The sequence below is a fragment of the Pelophylax lessonae genome (assembly GCF_965119305.1).
Source record: "Pelophylax lessonae genome assembly, chromosome: 10".
In the NCBI taxonomy this organism is placed as follows: domain Eukaryota; kingdom Metazoa; phylum Chordata; class Amphibia; order Anura; family Ranidae; genus Pelophylax; species Pelophylax lessonae.
The window spans coordinates 22369592-22394767 of NC_138777.1; the positions used below are offsets into that span (position 1 = coordinate 22369592).

The following is a 25176-nucleotide window of genomic DNA, read 5'->3' on the forward strand; positions in this document are numbered from 1 at the left end:
GGGGATCGGCGGATCGATCCCCCCGCTGAGCAGAGAACGGTCCTCACAGGACGGTGCATCATGTGAAAGGACCCTTCCTCTTCTCCATCAGTTTTCTCGCCCTCTCTCTGATAATTTGGCAGAGAGGGGCAAACCAGAATGATGTCCTCCTTATTAACTGATGGTTTAAGGTTTTAATGCTGCACAATAAACACCTGTGGCTTTGTGTAACAAAAAAGCAGGCTTGATCCCCTTGGTGGCTTGTTGACAGTTTTTGGTCAATTTGTGCCAATTTTTAGGCATTTTGCCAAGGCACCCCTGAAGAACTCCTAAGGAACCCCAGGGTGACAAGGCACCCTGGTTGAAAAAGGCTGAGCTATATGGCAGTCGGCAAGTGGCTAAAAAAGTTTATTGATTATTAATTATATTCCAAAGGCTGTTTTTTTTTTTTTTTTTAACATGTGACCAGCAGCAGAGGACTAAAAGCTCCCCCTGCCTATGTTTCCCTGCAGACTGGCTGGGAAAGAGCTGGGTCATATGACAGCTGTATATGGATTAGGAAAAAGGTACTTAGATGTTTTTTTTTTTTTATTAAAATAATTACAGTGCCATCATCCACCTATACAAACCTGATTCCAAAAAAGTTGGGACACTGTACAAATTGTGAATAAAAACAGAATGCAATGATGAGTGGAAGAATGTCAATATTTTATTCAGAATACGACATAGATGACATATCGAATGTTTAAACTAAAAAAATGTATCATTTTAAGGGGAAAAGGGGAAAAAAAGTGTGTTTTAAATTTCATGGCATCAACACATCTCAAAAAAGTTGGGACAAGGCCATGTTTACCACTGTTTGGCATCCCCTCTTCTCTTTATAACAGTCTGCAAACGTCTGGGGACTGAGGAGAAGTCGCTCAAGTTTAGGAATAGGAATGTTGTCCCATTCTTGTCTAATACAGGCTTCTAGTTGCTCAACTGTCTTAGGTCTTCTTTGTTGCATCTTCCTCTTTATGATGCGCCAAATCTTTTCTATGGGTGAAAGGTCTGGACTGCAGGCTGGCCATTTCAGTACCCGGATCCTTCTTCTACGCAGCCATGATGTTGTAATTGATGCAGTATGTGGTCTGGCATTGTCATGTAGGAAAATGCAAGGTCTTCCCTGAAAGAGACGACGTCTGGATGGGAGCATATGTTGTTCTAGAACTTGGATAGACCTTTCAGCATTGATGGTGCCTTTCCAGATGTGTAAGCTGCCCATGCCACACGCACTCATGCAACCCCATACCATCAGAGATGCAGGCTTCTGAACTGAGCGCTAAGAACAACTTGGGTTGTCCTTGTCCTCTTTAGTCCAGATGACATGGCATCCCAGTTTTCCAAAAAGAACTTCAAATTTTGATTTGTCTGACCACAGAACAGTTTTCCACTTTGCCACAGTACATTTTAAATGAGCCTTGGCCCAGAGAAAACGCCTGCGCTTCTGGATCATGTTTAGATCATGGCTTCTTTTTTGGCCTATAGAGTTTTAGCCGACAACGGCGAATGGCGCGGTGGATTGTGTTTACCGACAATGTTTTCTGGAAGTATTCCTGAGCCCATGTTGTGATTTCCATTACAGTAGCATTCCTGTATGTGATGCAGTGCCGTCTAAGGGCCCGAAGATCACCGCCATCCAGTATGGTTTTCGGGCCTTGACCCTTACACACAGAGATTGTTCCAGATTCCCTGAATCTTTGGATGATATTATGCACTGTAGATGATGAGAACTTCAAACTCTTTGCAAGTTTTCTCTGAGAAACTCCTTTCTGATATTTCTCCACTATTTTTCGCCGCAGCATTGGGGGAATTGGTGATCCTCTGCCCATCTTGACTTCTGAGAGACACTGCCACTCTGAGAGGCCCTTTTTATACCCAATCATGTTGCCAATTGACCTAATAAGTTGCAAATTGATCCTCCAGCTGTTCCTTATATGTACATTTAACTTTTCCAGCCTCTTATTGCTACCTGTCCCAACTTTTTTGGAATGTGTAGCTCTCATGAAATCCAAAATGAGCCAATATTTGGCATGACATTTCAAAATGTCTCACTTTCAACATTTGATATGTTATCTATATTATATTGTGAATAAAATATAAGTTTATGAGATTTGTAAATTAGTCCATTCCTTTTTTACTCACAATTTGTACAGTGTCCCAACTTTTTTGGAATTGGGTTTGTGAAATAGAAGGAACAATATAAATGAAACCGTGTGTGTTTAGTATCACTTTAACCACTTGCCGACCGCCGCACGACTATTTACGTCGGCAGTCAGCCCCTCACAGGCAGAGAGACGTAGGGCTACGTCGCTAGCCTGTGAGGGTCTAGGGAGCGAGCGCGCGCCGCCGGAGGCGTGTTCCCGCGTGGTCACGGACCCCCCCCCCCGCGTGTGTGACCGGCGGACCCGATGTCCACCGGTCACTCGCGATCGTCGGGTGGAGAGGGAGAAAGGCAGGCGGCTGATGTAAACAAGCCGCCTGTCATTCTCCCCTGTGTAATAATGGTGATTATACAGTTCTACTATGTAGGACCTTTGATCACTGTTCATACACCTCAAGCCACAGCCAATCACAGTTAGAATCACGCCCCTAGGGACACACATAACCCCTCCCTCTCAAAAAAGTTAACCCCTTCACTGCCAGTGTCATTTTTACAGTAACAGTGCACATGTATAGCACTGATTACTGCAGTAATGTCACTGGTAACCCCAAAAGTGTCAAAAATGTCAGTCAAGGGTCCGGTCTGTTCGCCGCAATGTCGCAGTACCGAAAAAAAATCGCAGATCGCTGCCATTACGCGTTAAAAAAAAAACACCAAAAATGACAGAAATCTTTCCCTTAGTTAGTAAACGCAATAACTTTTGCGCAAACCAATCAAAATACGCTTTTTGCGATTTTTTTTTTTTTTTTTTTTTACCAAACATATGTAGCAGAAAACAAATTGGCCAAAAATGTTAAAAAATTTTGATTTTTACATTTTTTTGGGGGAAATTTAATTTAAAAAAAATGTGAAAAATATTGTTATTTTTGCAAAATTGACGCTCTTTTTATGTTTATAGCGCAAAAAGTAAAAATCGCACAGGTGATCAAATACCACCAAAAGAAAGCTCTGTTTGTGGGAAAAAAAGAACGTCAAATTAGTTTAGGTACAGCGTCGCACGACTGCGCAATTGTCCGTTAAAATCACACAGTGCCGAATCGCAAAAAAGGCCCTGGTCAGGAAGGGGGTAAAATCTTCCGGGGCTTAAGTGGTTAAATATTATTTCATGGGTTTCTCAGTAGTAAAAAGACATAGAGAGCCTTCACTGCACCCTGCCAGGCACAGTAGTTGGCAAGTTCTTGGCAGGTGTTGAAAATGTGCCAGCAACCTCCTTTTAGCGTCTGTGTGAACCAAACCTATGAAATACCATTGTGCAAATATGGCTGAGCAATCAAAGAAAAATGTCAAAAACATCAAATACATTTCAGAGAAGCTTCATAATCCTAATTCTCTGGAAACAGACAGTAGTTTGCCTTTTAAAAAGCCATCATCTTTTTTTCTTGGAAGGAGAGGAAAATTAGTAAATATGTTTTATTTTGTCTGTGGGACAAGACCAGACCATGCCCTCAAATGTTCTCCATCTGTGATCTCGAATCCAAAATATGTATTGGCAGGTACGGAGGATTTTCTAAAGCATTCAGGCCTGGGGTCTGTTCTTCAGAATGGTTACGCGTCTCCGGAGAATTGGGCAATAGCGGTGTTGGTGCCAGCTGCCAGACTACTGGGTTCTGTGGGAAATGCAGCCCATACCCTCTTCCACATTGCTTCATGCTGAGACCTCCGATTGCAAATTATTGGCTCGGTTCCTCCGTGGCATCTGATGGGGAGGGTTACGTTATTCACAATTTATTTTTAAATGCTAGTATTATTTGTGGGTCCTGTGCTGATTATGTCTTTGTCTCAAGGGCATGTTTGTTGTTAAAAAAGCAACCCGAAGTGGAATCTGCAAATGCTAGCTTGGAAGCGTTGTCTCTTTGCTATGTTAAAATAATCTTTTAATTACACTTCAAGAGATATGGTCACTTTACCAATTCAGGGAGACAATTGGCAGTGTTTGTTGGTAGCCCATCCCCACAATAAGGTATACTTACCTGTCCACACTCCATTGCTGCCTTCCCACTGCAGGAGTCCACTCTGGGTAAGCTCACCTACATGGATAACATCATGCCCCTTCCCCCAGTGACAGTATTGGCTCCTAGCAGCTGACCTGAGCAATGTCACATGGGGTTGGTTTCGCGGTCCCCCGATACCCGAAAGCACTACTTTGTTAGAGCAAATTAGCAAGAACTCTGATGGAGCAGGGAGGAGGAGAAGGACCATGGATTGGTAAATGTAACTTGCAGTGGGGAGGGCATTATCCTTGTGCTTCCTTGACATAGTACTACTAAAGTGGAGGCTTATTGTGGCATAAGCACCGGAGCTTGTCCTCAGGTTGGTTCTTTTTTGTGCTTGGGTGGACTGTAGCTCCTAGTTTCAGGTCCTATATGTCAGCGGTCCCCAAACTTTTTGGCATAGGGGACCAGATTCCTGGAAGAAAATGTTGCCAAGGACCCGGGGGGGTGTTCACGGGTGAGTGTCAGGGCAATGGCTGGTGTTAGTGCTTCAATCATCCCGACACCATTGTAATATATAATGGAATAGTTAAACTCACAATAATGCAGAATCAGTGGGAGCCCTGAGTGTGTCCCTTGCCACTGTTGCCTGCCACCAGATGCAGCTTGTCACTTGCCACTGTCGCCTGCTACCAGATGCAGCTTGTCACTTGCCACTGTCGCCTGCTACCAGATGCAGCTTGTCACTTGCCACTGTCGCCTGCCACCAGATGCAGCTTATCACTTACCACTGTCACCTGCCACCAGATGCAGCTTGTTACTTGCCACTGTCGCCTGCCACCAGATGCAGTTTTTCACTTGCCACTGTCGCCTGCCACCAGATGCAGCTTGTCACTTGCCACTGTCGCCTGCCACAGTGCCACCAGATGCAGCTTGTCACTTGCCACTGTCGCCTGCCACCAGATGCAGCTTATCACTTACCACTGTCGCCTGCCACCAGATGCAGCTTGTCACTTGCCACTGTCGCCTGCCACCAGATGCAGCTTGTCACTTACCACTGTCGCCTGCCACCAGATGCAGCTTGTTACTTGCCACTGTCGCCTGCCACCAGATGCAGCTTGTCACTTGCCACTGTCACCTGCCACCAGATGCAGCTTGTCACTTGCCATTGTTGCTTGCCGCCAGATGCAGCTGGTCACCAGCGTCTGCCACCAGATGCAGCTTGCCTTCGTTGCCTGTCACCAGATGCAAGTTGTCACTTGCCACCAGATGGAGTGATCCACTGTTCTATCCTGCCACTAGATGCAGCTTCCCACTGTAGCCTGCTGTCAGATGCAGCTGGTCACCAGCGTCTGCCACCAGATGTGGCTTGCCTTCGTTGCCTGTCAGCAGATGCAAGTTGTCACTTGCCACCAGATGGAGTGATCCCCTGTTCTATCCTGCCACTAGATGCAGCTTCCCACTGTAGCCTGCCAGCACAAACACCAGATGCAGCTTGTCACTTAAAGGATTTTTAAGGCCTATTTGTAAAGGTTTTTATTTTCTGCAGTGAAAGAACAAACTCACATATACCCCTCTTCCTGCAGTCTCTGCCCAGTGGTACTGCATCCAGAGCATCCCGCATTCAAGAGCAGGGAAACCCAAACATGTGCAGTTGCTGTACTGCATTCTGTCCTGAGACAGTGAGAAGGCGGAACAGCAGTGATGCATGGCGGGTGGGGAGAGAGGATGATGTGATCTCTCTGCTTGCCTACCCCACCACTTTCAGTGCAGCCTTCGTGGCCAGGCTGCAAACAGAGCACGGACCAGTCCAAGAGTTGGGGACACCAACTCTTTCCAAGTCAAGAGTAATCTCCCTGCATTACCCTGGAGCTCTCGTCCTGCTTGCTTGAACCAGGTTGGTTACGCACTGGATCTGAAACTAGTTCTTCCTGTGCTTTTGAAGTCGTCGTTTGTCTTTGTTCCTAAGTGGACTCTAGATCCTAGTTTTAGGGCCTCCATGTCTTTCTAAGTCAGGGGTAATCTCCCTGTGTTACCCAGGAGCTCTCATCCTGCTTGCTTCATTCAGGTTAGTTACGCACTGAATCTGAAAATGGTTCTCACTGCTCTTTAGAAGCCGTCGTTTGAACCCATTAGAGACCTTCCTCTGTCAACTCTTACCTACAAGGTTGTTTGCGTTGTGGCTATCACCTCTGAGAGGCAAGTGTCTGAACTAGTGGCTTTGGGTTCCTGGGAGGAACCCATTTTGTCTTTTATAGGCGACAGTGTGGGGCGGAGGCACAGGACTTCCTTCTTGCCCAAGGTAGTCTCTGCCTTTTACAGTACCCAGGACATTGTTTTCCCGTCCCTTCGCCTGGCCTTGGTCCATCATAGGCAAATTTTCCTCCATTGTCTGGAACTGGTTTGGGCTGTGGAAGTCTAACTCTCAGGCACTGCTTCTTTCAGAAAGATTGATTCCCTTTTTGTCATTCCAGATGGGCCTCGGAACGGTGACTCTAGGTGGCTCACACTGACCATCATTCTAGCTCATGGTTTCGGGGACCATTTTCCCCAGTTTCCTGTTAAGGCTGACTCTGCTAGATTTGCAAGCTCCTCATGGGCATTTCCGTATCTGGCAACTTTAAGGCTGACACCTGGTCTTCTGTTAACATGATCTACCAGGCAGACATTTCTGTCACATCTGATGCCAGCTTTGGCTTAAGGTCCTTTAGATGGCTCTTTAAGCTGCAGGCGTTCCCCAGTTTCATGTTGTTCACGTTGTTCCATGCTTGCAATTGTTTGTTATGTTGCCAACCACTCAGACTGTTTTTTGGATATCTTATAGGTTTTAGATTTTCTTTTCCCTCAATAGACCAGAAAGAAAATCGGATATTTGTACTCTCTATTAGAGATGACCTTGGGCATGTTTGGACTAGGACCCAAACCCGTGTGTGAGCCCACCAGGAAACTGCAGATATATATGGTTTGTGTGTACGTGTACCTACAGGGCTGGAAACACATTGACCACAGATTATTGGCCCGTGCAGGTGACTTCTTTCTGGTGGGCTGGCACACTACCATTCGGATCCTAGTCTTAACATGCCCGAGCTCATCACTGGTCATCATAATGTTCTTTCTTAGAGTCCATTGAGGTACACAGGCCCACCCCTAAAACCCAAGGTTTAAAACTTTCTACATCTCTTAGTAGTCCCTAAGAAGAGGATTTTACAGTGAGCACAACATTCCTATATAAATCATTAGTAAGACTTCATCTTAAATATGCTGGTCATGTTTGGGCACCAGTTCACAAAGTGGAGGTTGTGGAACTAGAAAGAGTGCAAAGCAGGGCAGCTAAAATAATAGGGGAGCTCAACTAAGAGTAAAGATTAACTGAACTGACTTTATTCACTTTTGGGAAGAGGGGATTTGAAGTGGTTATAAACCCTTCCATATAGCCACTGAAGTGACTAGCCTGAGGTGATACACAGAGATGAAACCAATCCTCCCATATAAGTTGCATCTGTTTATCTGCAGCAATTTTTCCTCTACAGCTGAACGTACACAGTTTGCACAGCATTTCTGAGCTTCAAAAGGCATCTTATGGGATTGCTTGGTCAGCATAGACTGTCCGAGGTGACTCATGTAGATAGCAGAGGAATGCGAGCACAGACAGAAAAATCACATTTGGTGCTTTGGGTTAAAGCAGGTATACACTATAGAAGGATATGCTTTCTTCCTTTTTCATTTCAGGGGTGTACAACCACTTTAAGGTTCACTTACTTTAGAGGTTGAGTTCTGTCCAGGAGCCGAAGCTGGGATCTTTAGAAGCCAAGTTGAGTCCAAGAGCCTAGAGGAGGGTCTTAAGTGACCGAGTTAAGTCAGAGTCCCAGGGAAGGTCTGAGATATGTCCAGCAGTCTAGAGTCTACTATAAAGTATGGGGCTGTGCTTGAGTCTAGGAGATTAAGGCAGGGTCTTAGGGGACTGAGTTGATTTGAAGAGTCCCAGGGCCCATATATTTACCTGTTCAATTCAAGGTCACTGCAAATGACAAGGGGTCACTCATTATGCCTGGTGGAAACAAGTTTTCTCTTTCATTCATTGATGGACACAGCTCCTGATCTTCTTAACCATTGTGTTATACTTCCTGCTACAGGAGTAGGACACTAGGCAGAAAAAAAGTCTGGCTACGCCTATGGGCAGTCCTATGGGGTTTACGCCCTCTCTTTGCTATAGGTACTCAGTTTTTTTTCTGCATAGTCAGGAGTAAGGACCTAGTTCCTTGCTGGGATCTCTGGTCCTGGCATTTTTTTCTTTTTGGATAGAATTTTTTTTCTCCTGGATTTTCCCTGTGAGATCTACAATCAACTGCCGGACTGGGCGACAGGATGGATAATCTAGATCCAGTGGTCACCCCAGTCCGGCCAGCAAGCGTGCGCAGACCTCCTGGCCGACAGCCCCCATTTCGATGGAAAGGAGGTTCTGGTTGGCGGTTGTCCCTTAGCATTGTGTTACACTTTTTTGTGGGGTCCCCCTGGTGACTCATGGAGTCTTTGGAGCACATCTCCCCGATTAGGGTGTACCTGGCAACTACGGAGTCTTTTAGGAAATCAGACTCACTCTTCTTGCTTAGGAATGGGTCTCGGAAAGGGTTGTCCCCTTCCTCTGCGACCATTTCCAGATGGATAGACGGTAATTCAGGCCTATTCCATTAGGGGTCAGGTTCCTTCTTTCCCTGTCAAGGCGCACTCTACTCGGGCGCTTAGTGCCTCCTGGGCCTTTCGTCATCAGCTGTCAGTGACGCAGGTTTGCAAGACGGCCACCTGGTCGTTGGTGCACACTTTCACAAAGTTCCTGTAAAGTGGATGTGTTGGAATTTGTGGATGTTTCCTTTGGCCGCAAGGTTTTGCAGGTTGCTGTTTAGAGGGGCCTGGTCCTCTTTGAGGGTGTATTGTTTTTTTTTTTTTTCAGGTAAGCTCCAGTTGTTTTGGTTGAGCTCCTGTTTACCTGATTGGCTATAGTTAGCCTTGGGAATTTATTTTTTGCTGTTCCTACCCCTCTTGTTTAACACTGCTTTAGGACCTCCCAATGGTTAAGAAGATCAGGAGCTGTATCCGTCAATGAACGAAAGAGAAAATGGGATTTTTGACTTACCGTAAATCCATTTCTCTGATATTCATTGACGGACACAGCTCCCGCCCCTCTGTGGAGTTTGTAATTCTTCTGAAACTGCTTGTAACAAAACAGAGTACCTATAGCAGAGAGAGGGAGTATTCCTCCTGGGACTGCCCTTAGGCGTAACCAGACTTTTTTTCTGCCTAGTGTCCTACTCCTGTAGGTGGCAGTATAACCCAAATGGTTAAGAAGATCAGGAGCTGTGTCCTTCATTGAACATCAGAGAAATGGATTTTACGGTAAGTCAAATATCCCATGTTACCTCCGCATACAGAACAGCTTCTTTAAAGCTAATATACTTCCACTGAAGCTAAGTCTGGCCATACATGAAGATAGTTTAAAAGAAAGGCTGGATGTTTTTGTAAATGCACAAATATAACTGGCTATTAATATTTATAATAAATAAAACCATAGACTTTTGATCCAGGTAGTATGCAATTGCATTAGGTGTTAAGGAAGGTCTCTGTAGGAGCCAATTGGACCATGGTTTATAATACATGTTTTGCCTTCCTCTGGATCTACAGTGGGTTTAGGATGAGGATGCAAATCATTTGGTTGAGCTGTAAAGATATTTATTTTCTTTTAGAGCTTGTTCATATTCACACTGACCGTCACATTGTAAAGAAGCCTCTGGTGTGTGGGGTGAAGGATGCTGTGCCAGTGCATTGTAATGACGCATTACATGTACTTTCTTGTTTTTTTCAACTTTATTGAAATATCACAAGAATGACTTTTCATTCATCTTCATGTACCACAGTGCATCACACGATGTGAACTAATCTCATAGGACTAAAGGGCAAATTCATTTGTCTGTGTTGGGACTGCGTTGGATAAAGCAGCTCAACACATATGGTCCGAATGGGCCCTTTGCCTTAGTGACCGTGTAGAGATGACCTCCGGTTAATTTTGTCCTGTTGAACACTTGCATTCAAAGCTTGTTGTGTGATTCCAGTGACCATTCTCTCCACCTTCATCTAAGCGTCCTGCCAGACCCCCCTTCCTCCCCCCCCCATGTCTGTAAATCAGGCCTATTAATGTGGCCAGTAGCATGTTTAACATTTCGGGGTGCTACTAATGATGGCGCGGCCTGCTCTGACTTTCCTGTAGTTTTGATCCTGTTGTCAGCGGTCAGGTTATGAATGAAGTGACAAAAGACCAGGGTCTGATTGTATCCAGCTGCACATTCGGGGTGGGGGGGTTGACATGTCTGTATGCGGCACCGTTACAAAGCCTTCACACCGCCATCACCCCTATATATGCATGGTTTATCCTTGCTGGTCCTGTGATAGTAGACAAGGTTCTGTCTGTATTTCTCCAGTAATAGGTATATGAAATGCATGGTTTATCCCTGCTGGTCCTGTGACAGTAGTCAAGGTTCTGTCTGTATTTCTCCAGTAATAGGTCCTCGCATATGAAAGCTATACGTTTCAGATGGTCCGTATTTCCCCGCAGTGACCAATCTAGCGAAAGTATTTTCTCAAACAGTCCATATTGCACCACAGGACCTGTTGTTGGGAGAAAACCTGGATTACTCCACATGAACTAGTATATCAGACGAATTCTCAAAGATAGTCCATGTTGCACCATGGGACTGATTTGTAGGACAGCCCAGAGGCGTAACTAGAACCTTCAAGGCCCCCGGTGCAAGAAACCTTTAAGGGCCCCCCACGGACCCCTGGCCAGGGCCCTTCCCTTCAAGCCTGGGGCTCTTCCCACTGATCCTGGGGCCCTTTACTCTCGTTGCAGGACCCTTTCACAAGTTCTGCAGTGGGCCCCCTTCCTGCCATCTTGGGGCCTCCCCACGGTGGTGGAATGCCAGGGCCCGGTTGCAAGTGTGACCTTTGCGACCCTAGAAGTTCACCTACTGGTGTCAGTAGTTTTTTTTTGGTATTTTAATTGTATTATTTTTTATCATTTTATTTTTTTTTTTTTTTTACAATGTGACTGACTATGACTCTGTCCATTCAGAAAAGGAAGGAGCTGGTAAATTACATATTTACCGACCCCTTCCTGGTTCTCTATTGTGACACATCACCTGCAGCAGCTGGCAGGAGAGGGGAGGGAGCACAGGGGGAGGGAGGAGCACAGAGGGGCCCAGAAACAGCAGAACACAAGTGAACTGGATAGGAGGGGCGGTGGGGGCAGCATACAAAGAAACCAATCTCCTCCATTTTCCTCCTGCAGCTACATGAGGAAAAAGAAAGACAGTGATTTCTCTACACTAAAATACGACTAAAACAATTCAGATGACTAAAATACGACTAAAACTAAAATGGCATTTTAGTCAAAAGACTATAACTAAAACTAAATCGAAATTTGCTGCCAAAATTAACACTAGTGCATGCTCAAAGCTTAATACCATAAATAATAACATATTAGATTTTTCACTCCAGGACCAGCAGTAGTATATAATGAGTTTGGAAATTGTAGAGAAATGCCTAAATAATGCATTACAAATTACAATTGAACTACACCCATTCGATTATAGATTACTAAAATGAGTTATAGTCGACTAAAATGTACTGGAGTTTTAGTCGACTAAATACGACTAAAACTAAAACACTTGCAGAAGACTAAAATGGGAGTAAAACTAAAATGCCATTTTAGTGCTAAGACTAAAACTAAATTGAAATTTGCTGCCAAAATTAACACTGCTGTACAGCAGAACTCAGATAGGGGAAGGTGTAAGCAGAACAAGAAGCCAATAAATTATTCTGCATCGCTCATGTGCTAACAAATCTCAAGCTAATAGGAGAGCATAGGTAGGTTTCAGTTTGTCAAAGTCCAGGTGATAGTATTCTATTGCAGGTTGGGCATTAAAAGAGCAGATCTGACTGCTATAGGCAACATAGACCTTTTCTCTTGCTTATTAAGACCTAATGACTTAGTCCTTTTCCTGAAATTCAGTCTTTTTTGTCATGCAATGTTAGGTTTGGCGGGAGTTTCCTGACCGGCTGGTGGGCTACCCGGGGCGCCTCCATCTGTGGGACCACGAAATGAACAAGTGGAAATATGAGTCGGAGTGGACCAATGAGGTGTCTATGGTGCTAACTGGGGCTGCTTTCTATCACAAGGTAGGTTCCTTACATAGACATTTTGGTGTATTACGTGGAAATGATCCTCTTGGGTAGTGGCAATTCCAGGATAATGTTCCTATTCTGCTTTATGTTCATCTTACCCCTGATCCTTAGCTCAGTCAACATCTTCAATAACCTCGTTACTTGGTGCTTGTGGTGATGATCTGCAGGTACCGCAGGCTAGATGTCCGACGGCATCTGGCGATCAATAGGCAGAGAGCCAGAACGGCGATCTGCCTATGTAAACAAGACAGATCGCCGTTCTGTCAGTAGGGAAGGCATTGATACTGTGTTCCTGCAAAGGAACATTGATCAATGTCTTCCCCTAGTAAAAGCACCTCCCCCCACAGTACACAAGCACTGGCTAGGCCAACAGTTAACACTTTTATCGCCCCTAATGTTAACCCCTTCCCAGTCAGTGTCATTAGTACAGTGGCCGTGCATATTTTTTTTAGCACTGATCACTGTACTAGTGGCACTGGTTCCCACAAAGTGCCAAAAGTTTCAGTTATGGTTCGATTTGTCCGCCGCAATATCGCAGTCCTGCTATAAGTCGCTGATTGCCGCTATTACTAGTAAAAAATAAATAAATAAAAAATTCATAAATATATTCCATAGTTTGTAGACACTATAACTTTTGTGCAAAACAATCAATATGTAAGCTCTAATGAGCAGGGCCCTCTGATTCCTCCTGTATTGAATTGTACTGTAACTGTATTGTCTTTCCCCACATTGTAAAGCGCTGCGCAAACTGTTGGCGCTATATAAATCCTGTATAATAAATAATAATTATATATACTTATTGGGATTTCTTTTACCAAAAATAAGTAGAAGAATACATATTGGCTTAACCACTTTACCACCAGAGGATTTTGCTGTCTTACGTCCAGGCCACTTTTTGCGATTCGGCACTGTGCAACTTTAACTGACAATTGTGCGGTCATGCAACGCTGTACCCAAACGAAATTTACGTCCTTTTTTTCCCACAAACAGAGCTTTCTTTTGGTGGTATTTGATCACCTGTGCGATTTTTATTTTTTGCACTATAAACAAAAAAATAGCGAAAATTTTGAAAAAATAACTATTTTTCAAATTTTTTTATATAAAATCCCCCCAAAAAATGTAAAAAATCTAAATTTTTTATCATTTTTGGCCAATTTGTTTTCTGCTACATATTTTTGGTAAAAAAAAAGCGTATTTTGATTGGTTTGCGCAAAAGTTATTGCGTTTACTAACTAGGGGAAAGATTTCTGTAATTTTTGGTGTTTTTTTTTTTTTTTTTTTTCAACGAGTAATGGCCGCGATCTGCGATTTTTTTTTTTTTTTTTGCGGGACTGCGACATTGCGGCGGACCGATCGGACCCTTGACTGACATTTTTGACACTTTTGGGGGTACCAGTGACATTACTACAGTAATCAGTGCTATAAATATGCACTGTTACTGTAAACATGACACTGACAGGGAAGGGGTTAATTTTATTGGAGAAGGAGGGGTTAATGTATGACTGGTGCTTACTGACGTGTGGGGGGGGAGGGGACTGAGTGACACAGGGACAGATCGCATGTTCAGCTACGCTGAACCCTGCAATCTGACCCTGCCTGTCACTTAGGAGATCCGCCCGCTTTGTTTACACAAGCGGGGGGATCTCCAGACTCGATTACCCGACGATCGGGGAAGAGCAGCAGTGATCACCGCCACTCCTCCCCTGGCCCGACTCCCGCTGTGACTGAATACAGCGGGAGCGAGCCTCCGGCGACGCGCGCGAGCGAGCCTCTGGCGGCGCGCGCGCCGCCCACAAGGGGCGGAGTCCAGTGACGTAGGTCTACGTCGCTGGACGATAACGAGCCACATTGCTGCAGTAGCAGCAATGTGAGCAGGGCTAAAGTGGTTAAATTTATGAAGAAATTCGATTTTTTTTTTATTGGATATGTTTTATAGCAGAAAGTAAAAAATTTTTATTTTTTTTATTTTTTTTTTTATATAAATTTTTTCCAGAATTGTCACTCTTTTTTTGTTTATAGCGCAAAAAATAAAAAAAATGCAGAGGTGATCAAATACCACCAAAAGAAAGCTCTTATTTGTGGGGGAAAAAGGACATTTTTGTGGGTACAGCGTTGCATGACCGCAGTCCCAACTTAAAATGTCATTGGCTGTACGACACTGATAACACCTAAGATTGGCTTTATAGAAGAAAAGAAAATTGATTTTTTTTTTGCCCCGCAGCTCATTACGTCTGTTTGGAAACTTTTTTTGCTTATTGCTTTGAAACTGGCAGTACCTCCTCATTGCAGCCTTAACTTGTATGGATCATCTGTCAAACGCCTGGTGATTCACTGGCCTGTGTTACAGTAAAAGCTGCTTTTAAGGCTTGTTCTGTAGCACGCTGTTTAGTGCATTCCTTACTGACTATATGGTTCCCGGGAGGATCCTTAAAATGTTCAGATGTTCCTATGCTTAAAATAAACATGTTGGTGATACCTATATAAGAATTTTAATTAAATGCATACTTGCAATTTTTTAGATTGTTTTCCTGTGATTTTTAAAAAAAATGCAAATAATCATATTTACAGTATGTAATTACATCAGTGTTTTTGGTTTTAGGCTTTTCCCGGTCATATCAGGGAATTTATCATGGCTTGGCAATTGGCCAGGTTTTTGCAGGGCCAGGACAAGGGGTGAGCAGGAGAGGCGGCTGCCCTGGGCACTGTGGTATTATGTGAGGTGGTGGTGAGGGAGGAAAACATTTGTTTTAGAAGGGGGAGTTTTTGGGGCTGCAGGGGGTATTATTCTGGGAGGGGAAATCTGGGAAGATGGTAAGAGTGGTGATTTAGGGGGCTTTGTATTGGGAGGGGGATGGGGGAAGAAGACTTGTGCTAGGCGGGGGGATGTGGGGATGTTTTGTGGGAGGGGGGGATTTTAGGGGAGAAGATGTGTACTAGGAGGGGAAATTTTAGGGGTAGATTATTTGTGCTAGGAGGGGTGAATTTGGGGGTGGGATTTAAGTTGGGGGGATTGGGGGCAAAGATTTGTGCTGAGATGGGGGAGGCACATTGAACAAAAGTCACAGTTTGCCTAGTACTTTAGCCCTATGTAAACTCTTAGGCCCCTTTCACACTATTGCCACTTGTCCCGCGATTTTGGACCGCAAAATCGCATGACAAGTCATTTTCCATTATTTTCAATGTGCCCCATTCATATCAGTGCATTTTTTAAAGTCGCACCGACTTCAAAGTAATTCCTGCACTACTTTACCACGATTCGATTGCGTTTTGAGCCATAGCCATTGCTTTCAAAATCGCGGCGTAAAATTGCGTCGCATAAGTGTGAAAGGGGCCTTAGGGCTCATTCACACAAAACCATAAGATATACAATCTGTTGTAGGCCTTCTTCACAAAGGGCGGGTGGGGGTACCAGTTAAAACAGGCTGTTGAGCTGTGATTTTGCCACCCACCTAAAGCCTGCTTTACCACTAGGGGAGGCTGTTGTGTCATGGCCATGATGCTTTGTGTTGCAGGATGCCGAATAGACAGGTGGCACCACCTTCCCATCTTGGCCTTTCAAGTCAATAGGGCCACACTGCTTCCATGAGCTAAATGCTTGGCTTGCATTTTTGGTGCATTATTCCCATTAAAATAACAAAAAATAAAAAAGACTGGGCAATGTTATAATCATGGGGGACCTCAAATATCCTGATATTAATTGGGCAGACGAAAACTGTACAGTCAGCTTGAATGTGGTGCAAAACAATTTCATGAGTCAAATAGTGGAAGCCCCAGCTAGAAATAATACTCTGCTGGACCTTCTAATATTAAACAACACAGAGCTGATTGCAGATGTGGAAGTATGGGATAATTTAGGTAACGGTGATCACAGAGTAATTACGTTTGCTGTGATTGGAAAGGGAGACACAAGGGAAGGATAAGAACACAAACATTAAATCCAACTTTACTGAGCTTCACTCCATAATACATTCAGGAGGCGGCAGTATCACCTCCTGAACACCTGACAGTATCTGCTAATCTGCTTAAGTTCAAGTGGGAACTTAACCTGCTTAAGGGCCCTTTTACACGAGCTTTCCGATCAGGTCCGCCTGTCAGTTTTTCCGATGGACCTGATTGGACCCTTCATTCACCCTTGTAGAGCGACGGATGTCAGTGGTGACTTGTCCACTGACACCCGCTGCTATCCAAACGTGTCCCCCAAATCCAGACGGATGGTGACCCCATTTTCCATCCGTCTGGAGGATCCAATCAGATTGGCAGTCCGTTTTCATCCAATCTCCCCATAGAGGAGAGTGGGACAGGTCAATCTCAGCACAGTGAGCAGAGACAGACTTGTCATCTGCCTGTTCAGCGGGGATCAGCGGGTCAAATAAAGGTGCCCAGTGTGAAAGGGCCCTAAGCATTACAATTTCAATTCCAGTGGCGGCCCGTCCATTGAGGGTGCAGGGGCGCCACCCCCCCTATCCATGCCTCCAGCCCCCTAATCTACATGCAGGGCGCCGGACGCATGGATTCCAATGGGGGTATTTTTTTTTTCTTTGAAGCACGTGATTAGAGCCAGAGACTCGAATAGGCTTCAAAAAAGGGTGGGCACGGGGCGCAGAGCACTGCACCCTGAGCCCACCCAGTTGTGTGACAATAGCGAATGAAGATTCGCTATTGTTACACGGATTCTCCTCCTGGCCAATCAGGAAGCGGTCCTGTGACCCGTTTCCCGATTGGCTGAAAGGAGAAGCTATGCCATTGGGCGAGGAGGAGGAGGGAGGAGACGGAGGGGGAAGCCGCTGCTGCTGCCTGCCCACATGTCCAGGGTAAGAGGGTAAGTGAGCCGGTGGGCTGGTGTGCGGGCTGGTGTGGTCGGGGGGGGGGGGTGGGGGGGGTCGGATATGGTATGTTGTGCGGGCTGGTGTGGTCGGGGGGGGGGGTATGGTGTGGTCCGTCTGCCTCCCCGGCCCATGGAGCACCAGCCACCACTGGTTAACTCTGTGCCAGTGTTTGGAGTTGGTGCCTCGCGTTTTTGCAACATAAGGCAAAATTTACTTTTTTTTTTAATTTAAAACTTTGCAAATGAACGTTCCCTTGTTCCGACCACAAGCGTTCGATTTGGCTGAGTGTTTTGTTATCCCACAGAGCTCAAATAGCTATAGCCTAATTCTAACGCCATTATATTGCTAGACTAACACTGGTTTTATCTTCTGTCCCTTTCATGTCCCAATGGGCAGTATTTCAACTACATGTACACCTACAAAATGCCGGGAGACATTAAGAGCTGGGTGGACGCGCACATGAACTGCGAAGACATCGCTATGAACTTCCTTGTTGCCAATGTGACCGGGAAAGCTCCTATTAAGGTAAGTCCATAATTATTGTTCTTTCTCTCGAGTAACGTTGTAGTAAAGAAACCTACGTGGAAAAAAGAGTTGCAAATTTATTTATTTTTTTTCCTTTTCTTTTATATAGTGCTGACCTATTACCTATTATACAGAAAGCTATTTATGGCCATTAACCTTAGTCTCTGCCCCAGAGGAGCAGATAGAAGTTAGACTATCAGGCCGTTTTCAAATTACGGGAGGAAAAACACGCACTCAGGGAGGACATTGATATTCCCTATTGGGATTGACCCCAGGACCCTACCACTAACACCTCAGCAACTGTATAAACTTCCTACCTTATGCTAGCTAGAATGTCTGACCAGCACCATGAACAAGCATCTGACACAATAAGGTGTCAAACTGCAGCTGTTCGGAACTACAAGTCCCATGAGGCATTGCAAGGCTGACAGTTACAAGCATGATTCCCACAGGCAGAGGCATGATGGGACTTGTAGTTCCACAACAGCTGGAGGGCCACCAGTTTGACACCCCTGCGAATGATTTTGGAATATTTAATCATCCAGTGTGTGGTGACTAGTCTTCTGCAAATTAAAAGGATGGGTGAGCCCCCAAAACGCGTTGTTACTCCTCTCACTTTCATTTGAGAAAATTTAAATCAAATGGAAATATTAAACATAGTTGGTGCTCACTTCCTAAATGTTTATTTTTTTTATTTTTTATACCTTACACTAGTTGGAATTATAGAATGTAATAGAAATAATAACCGCGCTAATGGAAAAAATAAAATAAAAGCTGCGACTTCAAGTGTGACCACACCCCAGTGAAACAAATTATAAATCAAGTCGCGCTAAAGCAATGAAAATGGAGCAACTTAAAGTCCATATGAAGTCCATAAATTTGTGCAATCCGTGTTTCTCAAATTAGGCTCCTCATGGGTATATGCTTACCAGAGAGGTAAAATTTGAAAGCAGGTTCTCTGTAGCAGAATCTTTATCCACTTGATGGAGAACTGGAACCAGTGGACTCGTGATGAATAATTGGTCGTTGGGTCATGAAAAAATTGAAAAACCGCAATAGCATAAAACCCAACAACAAATAGTATATTGTGACTTTGGACACCAATGTGATTTTCAGTGGTTGACACAGAATAAGTGCTCAAAAATTATAAAAATGGTGTAACCACCACCAATTATACTATTTAAAAAATGTGTATAAGATAGACGTGCAAAAAAATTGACAAAGAACCGTAGATCCCATAAAAAGAGCACTTTAAGGTACTCCTTACCAAAGTAAATCAAGGCAATCACGTATAACACCCAACAGTGCTATCCTTCACCAGAAGAAGTCGCCTCTTACCAAATAAAGGTAATAAATACGCCTGCGGGTAGATCAGACTCCAAATGGGAACAATGGTATCTAATACTCCTAGTTTGAGACAAGTTCCGACCCCGGTTCCTCCAGGAAATTACCCCAAGATGATCACCATAAAAAAAGAAGAGGTTCCATAGTGTAAAACTGCTTAATTTTATTATAAAAGAAAGGAATAAAACTCACAATTTGTAGGAAGTACAAAGCATTGGTAATAAAAGCCGCCGGCCGGACGGCTCCGCGCTTCCTTGTCGCGATAAGATGACGTCAGTACGCCGTGTCCTTACGACGTTTCATCACAGATGACGTTTAGTTGGAATTATAGTTTCTTTGCTTGACACTCCATGTAAATGACCACAGAGCGGGTATCTGCACTTACTGTGGCATTTTGGGGTTCTAGAAGCAGTTCAGTTATATGTTCACTTTAAATGTATTTTTTATTGAAGTATTACTAGTACATTGACATAAACTCTGTTTTTATATTATCTTCCGATTGCAACAGCCGCTCTCAGTGTGGGAAATTCTGTGCTGTAACCCGTTCTGGACTTTGTTGCATTGCACAGTGTTGTCAATCTAACATAGTTCACTGAAAGCTGGAGGGGCTGGTGTTTGGGTAAAGGGAGGGCCTCCGCAATTTGCTAGTCTGTTTTTAAGTAGTTGTAAAGGCTAAAGAGTTCACCTTTATTAAATAAATAAATAAATAAATGCTCATGTTTTTGCAGGTAAGAAAGTGTGCATTCACTATTTTCTTTCTTATGAGCCTGTAAATCATTGCACCTGAGATCAGCAGATTGGGGGTGCAATGTCAGGCTCTTGCAGACTGTCAGTGTAGCTTTCTGCCCGGACCTCTGATACGGACAGGCAGTTCAGTCCGGGAAGCTCCATGAACTACTGTACACGGACTCTCACCAGCGCCCTAGAAACTCATTGGAAATTGGGAGTTACAAGCTGTCAGCCACAAAGGCTGGTAGGCATTCATTCAGGGGACTGTATGAATGAATGACATGCCTGTATGGGCGGAGCCCCGCACAGCTGCACAGTTTTTACCTTTTGACAGTGGATGCAGGGAGGAGATCCCCGGCCTGCTGTCACAAGCAGGGGGAGGCTGCAGGAGCGGGAACATGTTACTTGTTCCACCCTAAAAATGGGTGGAAGATATAACTTGTTCCCAAAGGCAGACTTATCCTTTAATGCAGAGGGGGCCATTGGCTCCTGCTGCTGTCAGTTGAATCCAGTGACAAGGGGGGGCAGAGCCAAGCCACACTGTGTGTGTCAATAGATGCACACAGTGAGAGTCAAAATCTAGCCTGCACAAGTACCCCCCAGCAAGCGGCTTGCTAAGGGGGGTTACTCAAAGGCAGGAGGAGCCAGGAGCACCGGCGAGAGGACTGCAGAAGAGGAGGATCCGGTCTGCTCTGTGCAAAACCATTACACAGAGCTGGTAAGTAGAACATGTTTGTTAATATTTTTTTAAAAAACAGTCCTTTACAATAACTTTAAATCTCTTTTCTCCCATTAACAAAAAAAATAAGAAAAAAGTCCCTAAGCATTGCTTGCCCTCTTAAAGCTCCAGGGTGGGTGCCGGTCACGGCTCCTCTTTTTTTTGTTGAACGACACCCAAGTGTTATTAAACCCACTTCCTTTGAGCCCAGGACGACAAGGGCACACCCCCTGGATGCGTGCCACCAACACGATACCCAAGCGTTATTTAACCCACTTCCTTTGAGCCCAGGGCGACAAGGGCACACCCCCTGGATGCGTGCCACCAACACGATACCCAAGCGTTATTTAACCCACCTCCTTTGAGCCCAGGGCGACAAGGGCACACCCCCTGGAGGTGTGCCACCAACCCAGCCTAGGCTCACAGGAGTATTATATAGAGAGCAGTGCCCGCATCTATATGTTTGGCTGTTCTCAACATCATTCATTACCACCCACTTCCTCCCAAGGCAGTAGAGCAGGGATGTCAAACTCAATTTCATCACGGGCCGCATCAGCATTATGGTTGCCCTCAAAGGGCCGCTTATATCTGTAGGATTAGATGTCCAGAGTACCCCACGCCCCGGATGTTAAGAGCCCCCCACCGTCAGAACTCAAGTGTCACCCACCCTTCCTTACATCACAGTGCACCCCTTACCTTGTGCTGCTGCCAGAAAGAAGAGGCGGGTGGATCTGGGAAGAAATGCAGGGTCTGGAGGAGAACCAGAGGAGGGCCGGAGTCAGCTTTCAGAGTCTGCTGAATGCTGAGACCAGGGAAGGCAAAGGCAAGGTGGTGTTGCGGCTGCACAGAGATGTGCAGGATCTGCAGGAGGAGTTCTGCCCTCCTCTCTGCTGCGAACTGCTGAGAAGGTGGGGGGGGCAAAGATCAGCCTTACTGCTGCTGACAGAGACAAGGTGAGGGCAGAGACAAGGGGGGTGCCGCAGCTGCAGGGGAAGTGCGAGGGCCACATGAAATGGCCGGGGGGGCCACATTCAGCCCATGGGCCTTGTGTTTGACACCTGTGCAGTAGAGGATCCAAGGATGTTACAACTGGACCTAAGAAATCACTGAAAAAGTTACATAAAAAACAAATATGGATAAAAAGGAAAACCTTGTCCATGGGGGAAGGTGGGTGTCCTTTAACCTTTTGAGGTCTGACCTTTGATAATTCTAATTTGTTGGCACTTCTCTATGCAGGCACCGCCTTCTGTATCGAATCGCTGTTTCCACAGTCGCCAAAACCAACCGTTGTTAAATTTTGGGAGAGGAATCACTGGAAGCCCTATATAGATGACCATCTGTCCGCCCCGGGACAGCTGACGCAAGGAATGTTAATTACAAATTTCACTCCTCGCGAATGTTAATTTAAAAGTGATCTCGCAATCAACTTCCCCAATCCCCTGCATTACCGGGGTATCTTGGCCGTAGCGGCTTTGCTTTGATCGCCGGCCCTTCGCGCATTCATTTCCTGTGCTGTCACCGCCAGCCCCCCTATCAGATGCCGCGGTGACACCTCTCCGCCTCTGATCACCGCTGTAGGTTGGTGGCACCGGGCCCCTTGACATCTCCACGGACGGTTTAAGGACCAAATCGTTGGCCCCCCTATCTCTTTTCTGGCAGGGATTACTCCGGCACTGAGACACCACACGGCCTGTTTGCGGCGGTGGGTGAAGGGTACAGAGGAGCCGCAAGCAGCTCGAAAACTCCACCACACCATATGATGTTTACACAGGGACCTTAGCGGTGTGAGAAGTCATTAAAAGGGAATTAAAGGGCTTGTCATCGCCAGTTTTTTTTTTCACCTCGCATAGAAATGGGAGAGGAGGAGAGCATGCAAATCCTGCAGTCTGTTTTCGTTAGATTTCAGGCTTAGCCCTGAGCTACCCGAGCCGTGTAGCCTCTAGCCAGAGGATGACAAGCTGCATATAATAACAGAGAAATGTCCTGTGCTGGGTAAACAATATTTCATCTGTCGGTTGTCACCCTCAACAATATTTTTTTTTTTCTTCTCCATTCCCACAGGTCACGCCAAGGAAGAAGTTTAAATGTCCAGAATGCACTGCGATCGATGGCCTTTCCCTGGACCAGACGCACATGGTGGAAAGGTAAGCAGCCTTTATCCCCTTTCCGCCTGTTCTATAGGCGAAAGTCGGCTACAGCGTGGGCTTACTTTGCTGGGAGGGCATACATGGACGTCCTCCCGTGATCTCCGTGCAGGGTAAAGGGCCAATCACAGCAGCCCTTTACCACGTGATTAGCTGTGTCCAATGACAGCTGATCACCAGATGTAAACACAAGCAAGTTATAGGCTTTTCTTTCCTCAGGCTGACAATATGAGGAGGGAAGAAGAGAGCTGATAACCGGTCTGTGTTAAAGGGCCATCGACACTGATAATCAGGGCACTGATTATCAGTGTCTTGATTATCAGTGCAGGCCCACCAGTGCTGCCAATTAGTGCCTCCTGATCAGTGGCACCTATCAGTGCCACCTATCAATGCCCATCAGTGCACACCAGTGCCACCTATCAATGCCCATCAGTGCACACCAGTGCCACCTATCAGTGCCACCTATCAATGCCCATCAGTGCACACCAATGCCACCTATCAGTGCCACCTATCAATGCCCATCAGTGCACACCAAGGTCACCTATCAGTGGCACCTATCAATGCCCATCAGTGCACACCAGTGCCACCTATCAATGCCCATCAGTGCACACCAGTGCCACATATCAGTGCCACCTATCAATGCCCATCAGTGCACACCAATGCCACCTATCAATGCCCATCAGTGCACACCAATGCCACCTATCAGTGCCACCCATCAGTGCACACCATTGCCACCTATCAGTGCCACCTACCAATGCCCATCAGTTCACATCAGTGCCACCTTTTTTTGATCTTTTTTCGTCTGTTTAGCAAAAAATAAAAAAACCCAGTGGTGATTAAATACCATGAAAATAAAGTTCTATTTGTGTGAAAAAAAATGATAAAAATGTCATATGGGTACAGTGTTGCATGACCATGCAATTGTCATTCAAAGTGTGACAGCATTGAAAGCTGAAAATTGGCATGGGTAGGAAAGGGGGTAAAAGCCCCCAGTAGGAAAGTGGTTAAAGTGATTCTAAAGGCTGAAGGTTTTTACCTTTAATGCATTCTCTGCATTAAATTAAAAAAAAAAAAATTGCATGCAGCTCCCCCACAGTACGAATCGCGGTACTGGGGTACCTGGACGATCTTCTTCTGTGAGCGGAGTCTCAGACTGCTCTGATGGACAGCTTGGAGATTACTCTGCGAACTCTGAGGGAGTTCAGTTGGATTCTGAACCTTCTAAAGTCTGCTCTGGTTCCATCTATGAGACTGGACTATCTGGGTCTGACTCTGGACTCGGACTTAGGCAGAGTGTTTCTTCCTCTGGAAAATCTCCAGAAATTGCAGGAGGCAATCCAGCTTCTGTTGTCCAGCAGACGGTTATCCCTCCGGGCTTGCATGCAGGTGCTGTTCCTGATGGTGTCTACCTTTGAGGCAGTCCCATTGGCACAGTTCCACATGAGATCTCTGCAAATAAGAGATCCTGGTGAAATGGGACAAAAATCCTCAGTCTTTAGACAATCTGATCCTGTTGAGCCGGGGTACGACAGGGTCCCTGATCTGGTGGCTTCGTTCTCCGGCACTTCGACAGGGAAAATCCTGTCTCTTCCCTGTACTGGACGGTTGTCACCATGGATGCTAGCTTGTCTGGGTTGGGGAGGTGTCCTTAGCACAGATTGTGCTCAGGGGGACTGGACCCTTCCAGAGTCCAGACTGATGAGCAATGTACTGGAACTCCGAGTGACCAGATTTTGTTTGGATCATTGGACAGTTCGCCTTCAGGGGTGTCTGGTACGTATTCAATCAGACAAGGCATGGGCATGTCAATCACCAAGGGGGCACAAGAAGTGTCCTGGCGGCTCAGGAGGTAGCCGGTATTCTAAGGTGGTTGTGTTGGCATCTGCGGATACTTCCTTTGGCCGCAAGGTTTTGCAAGCTGCTGTTTAGAGGACCTGGTCCTCTTTGAGGGTGCATTGTTTTTCTTAGGTGAGCTCCAGTTCTTTATGGTTAAGCTCCATGTTACCTGGATGGCTACATTTTAGCCTTGGGAATTTTTTCTTGCTGTTCCCACTCCTCATGTTTGACACTGCTTTGGGATGTCCCAACTGTCAAGAAGATAAGGAGCTGTGTCCGTCAATGAACAAAAGAGAAAATGGGATTTTTAACCTACCGTAAAATCCATTTCTCTGATGTTCATTGACGGACACAGCACCCACCCCTCTGTGGAGTTGGTTTTCTTCTGACACTGCTTGTATCAAAACTGAATGTCTATAGCTGAGAGTGGGAGTATATCCCTTGGGACTTCCCCATAGGCGTAGTCAAGCTTTTTCCTGCCTAGTGTCCTAGTGTCCTCCTAGTGTCTATAGTTGAGAGTGGGAGTATACCCCCTTGGGACTGCCCCATAGGCGTAGTCGAGCTTTTTCCTGCCTAGTGTCCTACTCCTGTAGAGTGCAGCATAACCCAGCTGTCAAGAAGATAAGGAGCCGTGTCCGTCAGTAACCATCAGAGAAATGGATTTTACGGAAAGTCGAAAATCCCATTTTCCTTGTTTGGGAAGTATTTT

At 45.5% G+C, this 25176-nt stretch overlaps 1 protein-coding gene across 2 annotated transcripts in view; it reads left to right on the forward strand.

The window, feature by feature from the left end:
• Positions 1-25176, forward strand: part of EXT2 (exostosin glycosyltransferase 2) — a 138791-nt gene that overhangs the window by 106801 nt on the left and 6814 nt on the right. For both annotated transcript variants that reach the window (XM_082270307.1, XM_082270308.1), the window contains exons 11-13: positions 12196-12339; positions 17568-17696; positions 22549-22631. In XM_082270307.1, the coding sequence (XP_082126433.1) occupies positions 12196-12339; positions 17568-17696; positions 22549-22631 (356 nt within the window). The remainder of the gene's footprint in view (positions 1-12195; positions 12340-17567; positions 17697-22548; positions 22632-25176) is intronic.